This window comes from Mchenga conophoros, linkage group LG18 (assembly GCF_057382185.1).
Source record: "Mchenga conophoros isolate Kocher_MC1m ecotype Shallow Benthic linkage group LG18, M_conophoros_male_GT1.1, whole genome shotgun sequence".
Taxonomy (NCBI): Eukaryota; Metazoa; Chordata; class Actinopteri; order Cichliformes; family Cichlidae; genus Mchenga; species Mchenga conophoros.
This window is the reverse complement of record NC_140543.1, coordinates 22186037-22197721: the sequence shown is the minus strand read 5'-3', so window position 1 is coordinate 22197721 and position 11685 is coordinate 22186037. Positions and strand designations below refer to the sequence as shown.

The 11685-nt window shown below is 39.2% G+C and overlaps 1 protein-coding gene across 1 annotated transcript; it reads right to left on the bottom strand.

Moving 5' to 3' along the window:
- Positions 1-219: 219 nt before the first annotated feature.
- Positions 220-8822, bottom strand: fndc7a (fibronectin type III domain containing 7a). The gene is made up of 14 exons (XM_085253953.1): positions 8624-8822; positions 8123-8141; positions 7759-8016; positions 6179-6439; positions 5269-5526; positions 4916-5167; positions 3974-4228; positions 3296-3553; positions 2582-2839; positions 2016-2270; positions 1623-1886; positions 1495-1524; positions 1116-1152; positions 220-903 (listed from the first exon to the last, which is right to left on the bottom strand). Exons 1-13 carry the CDS (start codon positions 8678-8680, stop codon positions 1121-1123), a joined length of 2457 nt encoding a protein of 818 aa, XP_085110079.1. The 5' UTR covers positions 8681-8822; the 3' UTR covers positions 220-903; positions 1116-1120.
- Positions 8823-11685: the final 2863 nt, after the last annotated feature.

Sequence of the window (11685 nt, the reverse complement as noted above, 5' to 3'; positions counted from 1 at the left end):
TTTTAAGTAATATCTTAGTGGAAGATCAATTTCAGGATCTTACCGTGATCATTTTCAGGAAAATCTTGGGTGTAATTTCAATTTAATTTCAGTTTTATCCGTAACAAATCACAACAGCAGTTGCCTCGAGGTGCCTTATATTGTGAGGTAACTCCAACAATCAGACAAATCAAACAAATAATTTAAATACTGACAGACTGACTTTACACAGCGTTGTGATGCAGAACAATTTGCTTTATTTTTTTTATCATCTGTCATCTGGGAGAAAACAAATCCAATGAAAGCAGGTGTGACATTCAATATTTCTCTGGCAATATGATCAGATGAGTCATCCACAGACTCCATGAGACGGATCCCTGTTGCCCCACGTTCAAGCTTCACAACCGGGAGACATCAAACTGAAGCCATATGGAGGTCCTCTACTTGGAGAAGTCCTAATATACTGTTTTAAAATTTGAATGATTACTGCTATGACACTTTTAAGTCGGGCCTCAGCATAATGTTTCAAGCTTTGTTTCTTTTCCATATTTTATAGTCGTCATTTCTTGTTTTTTTTCACAGTGTAACTTCTAACTGAAACAGGACGCATGAAACATGAGGAGTCGAGGAGCCAATAGTAAAACACTTATTCTTTTTTTTTTAAATGCAGCAAAATTTTAAAATAATATATCTTAATAGCGCTCAGTAAATGCTCACATAATTTTTTTCCCCTGTTTTTCAAGTTCGTTTATCTTTGGATTTAATATTTATTTTTAAGCTTATTAGTTAACAGATATTCATTTTATTGGATATTAATTATTATCAGACTCAGTGTCATCGTGGTATACAGAGTCTTCACAGTTATCACTGGTGTAAACATCGGCCTCTGTCCTTGTTGCTGTGTTGGTGGTCGGGGTGTTCACACTGGGAGAAAAAGGCAGGAGAAGTTCATCTTAGTAAAAACAAGAATCCTTTGTGGAACATTATACTCTAGAAATCACACTACAGCGATAGCGTACAGAGTCTGAGGCTATTTTACAGCCACTCGTAACAGACACAATAACATGGGCGTGTCATCATCTCCAGGTTTCCAAGATGTGATGTGAACAACGTTGAATGAGAAACAACAAACTCACCACAGTTAATTCACACTTCGTCTCACACGAGAAATTACTGAGGAAAGAAAGAGACGGCATTTTAACAATAGCTCAAAGCTTAAGAGGAAACAGCTAGCAAAATGTAAATAGTTTTTTATGGTTGTGTTTTTAAACAATGATATTCAGAAGTAACACCTCATGAACAAAATATATTAATATAGAAACAAACTTTTAAATGACATAGTTGGATTCTACCTAAGGATGGAGTCAGTAGATGTTTCTCTCTTTTTTCTGTCTTTATGCTAAACTACGAGACTTCCGGCTTTAGCCAACGAAATTCTTTTTGAGTGGTAGAAACAAACTAAAAGATATAATCAGTGTGTAACTATCATTGTTTTAGGTATAAGATGATACGTACCCATGCCAGTGTTACTTCCAGGGCAGGGAACTAAGGATAAATGAAAAGTGTAAAAGCAGCTGTTAGAATCGACTCGTTATACAAATTTAAAAATCAGAGTAAATGCGCTCCTTGAATTTTGTTCCCACCTGAGTACGTCCTGGGCTGGCAGAAGGTGACTTTGCTCCCGTACTTTTCCACAGGTGCCGCCACCACTGTGTAGACATCCCCACATGTTTCTTCCTGGATGTCACAGTACATGCTGCCTGCAGCTGCCATACAGGTGTAGTTTGCTCCGGTGCCATACAGCTCCACTGTGTGATTATAGATCTGAGGGCCGAGCGAACGCCAGTATACCCTCAGGGTGTTGTTGGTCCTGCGATAGAGCTTGACCCCCGTTGGACAGCAGGCACCTGTAAAAGAGTGAGTGTAGAGTTGTGCTTTTGTAAAAAAAAATCTTTTTTGACAGTGTGAAGATTTCTACTTTTCCCTCCATTAGATGTAAAAATATTACAAATGTGTTTGTATTTATCGATCCTCACTGGAAGAGAATCCACGATATTTGCACTCTGACTTCTGTCCTGTGCTGCTGATTGCTTCCAGGTTGACGCTGTAGTTGGTTCCACAGGTGATGCACCCCATCAGGCAGTGGGTGTCTAGAGTGTGGCATTTGGCATACCCTCGTGGTGATGTCAGGGAGGTAATGAATGAGCGAGCTCCAGTGCTAGGTGACCAGGTCACATTGGTCATAGCCTGGGTGACCTGGGTCACGTTCACAGACATGGGGCAGCAAGGGCCTTAAGGGAAGAATACAGAACAGACTTAAGTATGGGAGGATTTTTAGATTCCTAGATTCAGTACATGTCATGCTTCCTCATGAGAAGCATCCACATTGGTGTTTTGCGTATAAACTTGAGAACTAATTCATTTCATTTAATGAATGACAAAAGCTTTTGGCAGATGTCTAACTGTTGATAACCTTAAAAGCAGAGATCAGCTTTAGCTCGATGCAACTTTAGCATATGGCTCAAATTAAAGTTGCTGTTTGGTGGACCAATTGTACATTTTGTTGTGGGGTTTAACAGCGTAACCAATCAGACTGTCATACCTGTTTCCAAAGTTTTACTGAATCCTGGTAGACTTTTCCCCACAGCTGTTGTGGCCACTGCTGTAACCTCGTAGACAGAGCCGCAGGGCAGTTGCGTGAGCACACAGGAGCTGTTCGTCGACTGGCAGCTTTGTCTGTCATAGCGTCCAGTGGCAGTGATGGTATAATTCGTGTTGGGGGTGTTGGGTGTGGTGAAGAGGATTCTGTATGTGGAACTGTTGGTCTGAGTCATATTCAGGATCTCTGGAGTGCAGGGAGCTGCAGCAAGACACACATAAAAGAGTTGGTCACTTCAAAATTACAGAGATACAAATACAGAGTGAAACATTACTGCAAAAGAAGAAATAGAAAGTTTGGAAAATGTACTGATTCATACTTGTAATTCTGTTCACATTTGTAGACAAAATGTGAAGCAACTGGTATTTTCTAGTAGCTTAGCTAAATAAAAACCAGAAGCATAGGAAGAAAACTTGCCCCATATCAAGAGAAGAGAAGAGAAGAGAAGAGAAGAGGAGAGGCTTTCTCCTGGTGACCCTTCTACACAAACCATACTTGTTCAGTCTTTTTCAAATTGTGCTGTGATAACGTGTAACTTTTAACATGCTTTGGATTTTTTTAGCTTCACTGAGCGATGCACAGTCTGAGCTTCAGATGAATTTTCACACAATTTGTGTGTGTTTCATAAAAACAGTCACTCTTCAGTGTTTAAATTACCTGTCTCATGCGTTTGCGGCTTGCAGGTGCGGTTGCATCCTCGTAAATCGCAGCAAGGTGTCACAGTCACAGAATAAGCTGTGTTGCAACTCAAATCTGAGAGCGCACACACCGGTGCTGTGTCGTTGCAGTGGATGACGTCTTTAGTCTGTGCTGCTGTCGTCTCATACAGTTCAGCTCCTTTGACTGGTGTCCACATGACTTCCAGGGTCTCCGTAGAAACCAGCTTTATCATAACATCCAGTGGGCAACAAGGGACTGAGGAGGAGGCGGAGAGAAGAAACTAATTAAAAATAATTTAAAAAACAGGCAAATAACCACACACAGCCAACTGTGAGTTTCTCTTAGTTTGGTCATAAAACTGCTGTAGCTTTAAAGTTGGGTTATACATTTTGTCTGTCTAAAAGTGGGCTTTTCCTGTCATGACAACTCAGGCTTAATCATGAAAATGACTTTTTTCTTAAACAATAGCAGCATAGTAGTTACTTCAGAGATGTTTACCTTTAGTTCCGACAAAGGACTTTTGAAATGAGGAAAAAATCCCATAAGAAACAAGCATAAACAAAAGCACTGGCCTGATCCTATAGGATGTGATTGGATGGATAGTGCTGGGTTGGAGTAGACTGTGTTAATAGTGGTGCTGCTGTATATGTGGGTGCTTTTGTGTGAAAGTCATACTGGTAGTGTAGTTGCGGACATGTCCATAAGGGCTAGAGCCGGCCTGGTTGTAAGGGAATACGGTAGTGAGGTAGGTGTAGCCACACATGCAGGAAAATGGGCAGGTGGTTAAACTGGTGTTACAGAACGTCTCCATTCCATCATCCCGCTTTATGAACGCCATGTAGTACTCCACCAGTGGCACTCCGTCCCACATCACGGAGCAGTTACCTGCTCTGGGCTCCTCCACCCAGATGTTCTCTGGCGGACATGGGTCTGTCAGAGAGAGACAATGGTCCTCAATGGTCCTTGAGTAATAACAGTAATGGACTTCACATGTCAAAGACTCCATGTGATAATTTGTCAAATATGCTTATTGGTTTTCATTAGGAGAGCTTGATGATCTGGTCACATCTGTAAAAGGCTTGTGGCTAACAGCTAAATGAATTCAAGATTATTCTTTTTTTCACTAAATTCACAAAGATTTAGCACAGGTCAGCTGATCACAGCCTGAACACTAAATCTGGAGCAACAGAAATGATTGTGTTTTCCTTTGTCACAAAAAAGTTCCAGTTGCAATTCCTTTTAGTCAGCTTGAAGCTGGTTCAAAAACTGAGCCAATCCCCATGGACTCCCATGATAAAATGTTTAGTTTTACAGCAGAGCACAGGGTGCTTAAAAGAACAACAACAACAACAAATCTAAAAAAACAGCTAATTTAGTTCTTCGTGACATTAATAGAGCTTCTTTTAAGGTATAAATTTGCATTCACAGATAGTGTAGTTCATTTGAGAACAATGGGCTTCACTTGAGCTAATTACAACCAAGAGCAGGATTTCTCAATATTGAAATTCTAGTATTTTACTTCAATGCTACTGAGAGCTAATTTCAAAAGTTTTGAGAGTGCTTTAAATGAATAATAGTATAAGACAAACAACCATACATTACGAATGATATACCCACATGTTATGTAGTTAGCCGGTTCAGAGGGGCTGCTGGGTCCAGCATCGTTATAGGCTATGACATAGACTGAGTGGTTTTGTCCACAATCTGCAGGATTAATGTAACAGTAACTGTTTTCTGTGGAACAGTTTTGGCCATTAGAGGTCCAGACTAAGTAGAGATTAGCACCCCTCACTTGTGACCAGAATACAGCAATCCCAAGAGCCCGTCCTGGAGTCACCTGAACGTGAGTCACATCTGGGCTCTGAGGACCTGGAAATGAAACCACAATGAAATCAATAACAGCAGTCATGACTGGTCCTCTGGTACGGGTTCAAATGTTTATCAGCCTAATTTTTGAGAAGGTTTCTTACGTGTAATTTGACAGACAGTGACATCATCACCAGTGCGACCCTCAGAGTCCCATGCCGTGCCCTTAATACAGTATGTAGTTCCTGGTTCAAGGTTATCAAACTTCACCGTGGTGTCAGTGGTGTTGAGTTTGAGGCGGGTGTTGGATCCCTCTCTGATGATGACCAGTGTGTAGAGGACGGCATCCTTCACTGGGTCCCAGTTCACAAGGATGGTGCCATTGGTAGGAGAGGATGTGTTCAAGTTGGGAGCCATTACAACTGCAGATGTGATCAGGGGGAGAATGAAGAGTTAATGGGATTAATGGGGAATAAAAACAAACAAACCAACAAAGAGACCTTACTTCTCCTCTCCTTGTTCCCATTTCTTTATAAGATATGAAATAGAAACTACTTTCCTGTGATCCTGTTACATTCAGTTACCCTTCAGGATGCGAGACAACCTAGTTCTCATGGTTTCTCTTTTCACTTATGAAACCACCATGGAGCAGCGAGTGGATACAGTTTCCACCCTCGTGCTAGTTGCAACGACTTGGGCACCCATGACAATGGGCGGTGAAATGGTAAGCCACTATTGCCAGTGGAGTGAGATAACAAGTTATTGTTCTAAGGAGGAACAGAAACCTGTGTTTCACTCTTTATAGGCTGATTACCATCTTTACGGTAAAGTGGAACTAGAAGATAGTTATAAGTGCACTGTCAGTCACACCCGACTTGGCCCTCTCAGAATCAGCTGATGCTTTTGTACAGACGGCATCCAAATTTTTACTTTCATATTATTAAAATTTCTGAGTTACATGACCTCAAGGTACAACACTTCACTGCTGAAAATTATATTTAACTTATGCTTTTATTTTACATGGAATGGCCCGATTATTTCTTCTAATTTAGCTCGTTTCAGATATTGACGTACCTGTCCTGGCCTCTGTGGGGTAGGATGGCTGGCTTCTCCCGCCTAAGTTGACGGACATGACGCTGAGGACGTAGTCTGTGTATGGCTGGAGCTCCACCATGGTACCTGGAGAGCTGCTCACAGTGCTCTCCTTGAAGAAATCACCTGTCTTTGACTCTGCCCTCAGGATGTAGCTGGTCGCCCCAGATACCTCTGTGAACTCAACAGTGATGCTGTCGCTGTTTTTGGAGTAGGCTTGCCCAATGCTGGGTACATCAGGGGCTAAGGAGCAGATGGTAGATGTCAGTCAGATAGATTCCAAAATAAAAGCTTTTCTATTTATAAGAGAAGTACAATGTATCACTGAAATACAAAACAAACAAACAAACAAACAAAAAACATCTTTTGGGTTATTATCTCAGAATTTCTACCTACTAACATATATTTCTTAAAAAATAACTCAAATTTGAGAAACTAACTTCAAATTTCAAGTTCCAAATAAGAATTTTGAGACAATAATCCAAACTATAGATTTATTGATGACGACATGTTTTTCTTTTTCAGAAGCAAAAACAATTTTCCATAACAACTCCTGTAAGAATGCCATCTACAATGTTATAGATGCAGCAGTTGACCACCACTACCAAATTTAAGTGCAGTTCTCAATAAAGTCTCCTTTTTACATTATAGTTTACTACATGTAAAACAAATAAACATTTACATTCTTACATTTATACATATTTATTCACATGTTACTGACAATTTGCACACTAAGATTTTATTTGAAAATTCTGAAATGACTGCATAGGCCTACAGTTTATTATTTCTTCACATTTTCAGAAAAGCCTCTTGAGGCCTGAGCGCTTGGTTGGAGTGGGTTTCAAATATCTCTTTGATATTCAAGGTTAGTTGAGTCCAATAAATATAAAACTTATTTCTATACTAAAAGCCAAAATGTAATGTCTTCAAATGAGAACACGGCGTCTCAGGAGGATAAAAACGATTGTGTTGTCTATGGAAATCTTGGAAAATGTGCAGCATAATTTGAAACGGCTGAAAGAGTTGTCTGAAATGTTTTTCTGGCTGTTCCATGTAACAAAGAGTGATGATATAAAAAAAAGAGAAAAACAGCAGAAAAAATGTAACAAGAACATTTTCACTTTTAATTAAACCATGTTTGATAAAGTATTTTGGGTATTTCATAACTATTAAATAGAGCTATTTAACAACAACACAGTACAAGTAAAATGTTTGCCCAAACTATCTCATTAATATATGCACTAAAATAAATAGATACTTTTGTTAATTCATAATGCAAAAAAAATTAAAATTACATTTAAATTTTCCATGTATTTTCTTTTACACAGATACACTGTAAAATGTTACATTGACTGATACATTTCATTGTAGTCAAATGAAATGTACTTTATTGTTGGTGTGTAATCAGTTGATGACAAGAACATTTTTCTTAATTTCTCACTATATGAATAAATAAACCTTTGATTTTCTATATTTTAAGTTTTACGTTACTCAGAATTATTGCTTCGTGTTTATTTATCAATAAAGGTTTGCCCCTTTCTGTTTTTTCTGATGTTACCAACCTGTCGTCTCCTCAGTCTTTGCACTGCTGAGCACCCTGAGATTATTGTCCATAGCTTCTAACTGCATGGTGTACACCGTGTTTGGTGACAGGGAGTTAACTGAGCCCATGACTGTGTTGCCACCGAACTGAGCAAAGACGGGTCTTTCCGGGGAGTTCTTGGGGGTTGCTGTGATCTTGTAGGAGCTGGCACCAGTGTGGCCGCTCCACTGCACTGTCATGCTCTTGGATGTCACTGTAAACACTGACAACCTGATGTCTGAAGAAGATAAAGCAGAAAGTGTGATTAAAGGGGAATGTGATTAATTTACATCTTAAAGTATCTTAACCAATAAGTATCTCAAATATGAAAGAAGCTCTGTTACCATTTTGAGCCATGCATATCTGAAAGTGAGAAAAAAAGTCAGTTTAATGAATGAAACAATGAATGATCTTGTTAATGAAAGTCAGGAAATACAGTCAATTAAAGACAAGGGTATCCTTCCAAAGATAGTAAGCTTCTGCTATTCCACATTATATCCTGAGGCAAATTATGCCCTGTATCACATTCTCAGAGCATGAGAGGCAGCAGGCTGCACATTACCTTCACTCAACACAGATTTCAGGACTGGTCAGTGCAGGTATTTCTTTCAGGTCGGAATGAATTTGTCTATTGAGGTACGGCTGGGCATGCCGCTCGCACTTGTTGAAAGCCGTGATACTCAAAAGGGCCTGTGTTCATATGTCTCAAACGTCCTCTACTCCCTGCTCTCTATCTGGATTTATGCAGCATGCACAATATCAAAACATTTTACCTTTGATGTGGAAAACACTGTAAATTACTTTGGTTTAAATTAACGCTGAATGAGAAAATAAGAACATCTTACCCCACTGAAGGTCAATAAAAACAAAAGCTTCAGCATCTTTAACTGCAACGTCCCCATGCCCTCAGTTTTTTTCTGCTATCCACTGCCTCGAGGTGAGATGCTGTTTCTCAAACTGATTTTAGGGAAGCAACTTGGTCTTAAATTTTTTACTTTCTTCTCTTTCTTCTACCTTCCTCTCTCTCCAACATGAAATGACAGGTGTGTTATTGTTTCAGCAAATACCAAAGAGCCCACAGGCTTTAACTCCTCCCCTCAGGGGTGTCTGTCTGTCTCTTACCTATCAGACCTAGACAAGGAAGCTCACCTTTGTTAGATGACAATGTTGATGATAACACTTGTATAACAAATGAATGTTCATCTTTTCTAGTCTTTATGACGTGAATTAAAAAAATAAGCACAATACTTTCCTGTATTACTGAAGATCTTACTTTTCCCTGTGAGGACAAAAGAAGGTTACACTATATCATATTCCACTGAGGCGTGGCGTGCTCTTTTGTGGGAACTGACCTCAAACTTTTAATTTAGGACAACATGTCTTATCATTGATTCCGAGTACAATTGAATGCATAATCTGATATGATTTGCATCCACATTTTTCTTTTCTTATTTAGTAACATTTTTGGTCAACTTATTTGATATACAGTCCACCCAATATAAAAGTGCTCGCAACAAAACTCCACTTTCTCTACCTCAACCCGTCAATTTAAAAGACCATTTCTGACCTGAATAAAAAGCACATAAAAACTCTACTCCAAATGTGATCAGCATATCTGCTGAGAGACATGTCTGGGGCTGGGGAGAACATACGTGAATGCATATGACAGACGGGGAAACACAAGGACGGAACTGCATGATTGGGATCCGGGGAACAAGGAAGATGGGGAGAGGGGAAGATGTAAACACAGATGACACAACAGATACATACTGGCGAGACATAAGAGGAACATAATAGACAAGAAACTAATCTGGGGATAAAAGGGAACTGCAGAGTATGGAAAGAATAAACTCATGACTACTTAATGGAACCTAAATCATCATTATGATACAAAAAACACTCCCTTGGACTTGAATTTCTTTGAACTGTTCATTTTGCCAGCTGGAATGATTGTAAAGCATACATACTTGATTTGAATTTCTCTGATTCCCGCAGGGTCAAAAGTGAAAATTTAGGCTTAAATACATACATCCACCCCCACTGATATTTTGTTAAACGTCCCTTGCAAGTTGCACTTCGACCCGATGATTTTGGTTGCCATAAAAAAACTTCTGGCATAATTCTGGCCAGATATTCAACCACTCTTTTTGGCAGAGTGGAGTTGAGTTTTAAAAGCAGTTCACAATTTTTCCGCCCGTTCCAGATCAGGGCTTTGGTGGTTCCTGAGTTGTTCCATCTGAACCAAATACGTCTCGTCTGAGGGTGGCAGTTTGGGTCATTGCAGGCCTTAGCAAAGTGGTGACACATCTGATTAACTTATGCTTAAGAAAAATTATTTGAGGTAATGAGCCTGGAATCTGCAGTTGTTTAAAAATGGCTCCAAGAGAGATCTTCCAAACTCAATCTTCAATTCTCCTTAAATCGACACTTAATTCATTTGGGTTTTCCCATTGTTCAGAGCAACTGGTCAATTCACTAAGTACCGTCAAACAAATAATTTTATGCTGGCAAAAAGAAACTAACAGTCCTAGTAAACCATGATTACTTATAAAAAACTTAACAGGCCTAGGCCTTGTCAAGTTAAAAGACACCATTTAACCTTCAGAGCCACTATTAACATCGAGTGTATGTATTTCAACCTGTAAGGATACTTTTGACCTTGTGCAGTTTAGAGAAAATCCAAAATATATTCAAATGTACAACAAATTCTTACTTTTAAAGTCAATAAAGATGGGTTCAATAAAATCATTAAAAGCCTAAGATTGCCATGAAATTCATGCCCATGATAAGTATTTGCAAACTTGTCTATGGAGCATGGAAAGAAAAGCGTCTGGACTTCTTTAAGTTTCCTTGAAGATGTTTCAACTCTCATCTGAAAAGCTTCTTCAGTTCTAAGAGTAATTGGTGGAGAGTCCCAAATTTTAAGTCTTATGGAGTGTTGCAAACTTCTGATCATAAACATTCAACTTAGTTTCTCTCCTTATATTCAATTTGAACACTTATGCCCCACCTCTGCAGCCCACCAGGAAAGCTTGCCCCATAGTTTGGTAACCAGTGGTCTGTCTACACCACAGCCAACTTCACCTACTTTGGGAACAACAGTTCAGGAATGTTGCTTGGACACTTCTTTTTCTATAATTACGTCCAGAACAACAACGAAATTCAATATCTCAAAACAACAAAAACTGAGCACAGTCTGGCACCAGCGGGCTGTAGCAGTGACAGGAAAAGAAGCACAAAGCTGTCTAATAGAAACTACAAGTAACAAGAGACAGTTTCTGTAGCACCTACAAGCCAGCAGCAATGGGCAGTAACACTGTCAGATGAGCACAATAAGGAAAAGGACAAAAGTTGATTTGAACTAAAGACAGGTTTTGTCCTGAAAAACAATATGACCTGACACAGATTAGATGTGCCTCCTTTTCCATGTTGGTGTGCATCCTTCTTGGGAAGAAAGTGAAATAATAGAAGCAATACCAGGGTGTTCAGTAACACATAGCATTGTGAAAAGATCAAGTTTACATTTATTGCTCCATCTCATAAGAGACATTGTACTGTATCATTAATGATGGCTTCACTATGGGATCACACGGTGTCTTACAGTCATATTTGAACACATTTTGGGCACTAGTGAGAATATAAACGTTATTCATCCACATAAATTTTTGCTGATGTTTTAGTTTTTTCTTTTATTTATTCAGTTTTATTTAACTCACAGGTAAGATTTGAAGGTTTTACTCTGAGACTGAAGTGATCTCTCTTTTTTCTGTTTAAAACAACACAAAAAATAAACTCATCGGGTATCCTATGAACTGGCAAATGGATGAAGGATGAACTCCTGGTGTTTCCTTCCACCTAGTGGTTGCATGTGGTGCAGTTTCCTTTGTAGTTGAGCCATAGCCAGATC

Excerpts from the sequence above, each read along its gene's own strand:
- fndc7a (XM_085253953.1), bottom strand. The coding sequence starts at position 8,680 with ATGGGGACGTTGCAGTTAAAGATGCTGAAGCTTTTGTTTTTATTGACC. Across the intron at positions 6,440-7,758 it reads AAAGACTGAGGAGACGACAG|CCCCTGATGTACCCAGCATT; the intron begins GTTGGTAACATC and ends TCTGCTCCTTAG. Across the intron at positions 5,527-6,178 it reads CCCCACAGAGGCCAGGACAG|TTGTAATGGCTCCCAACTTG; the intron begins GTACGTCAATAT and ends TCACATCTGCAG.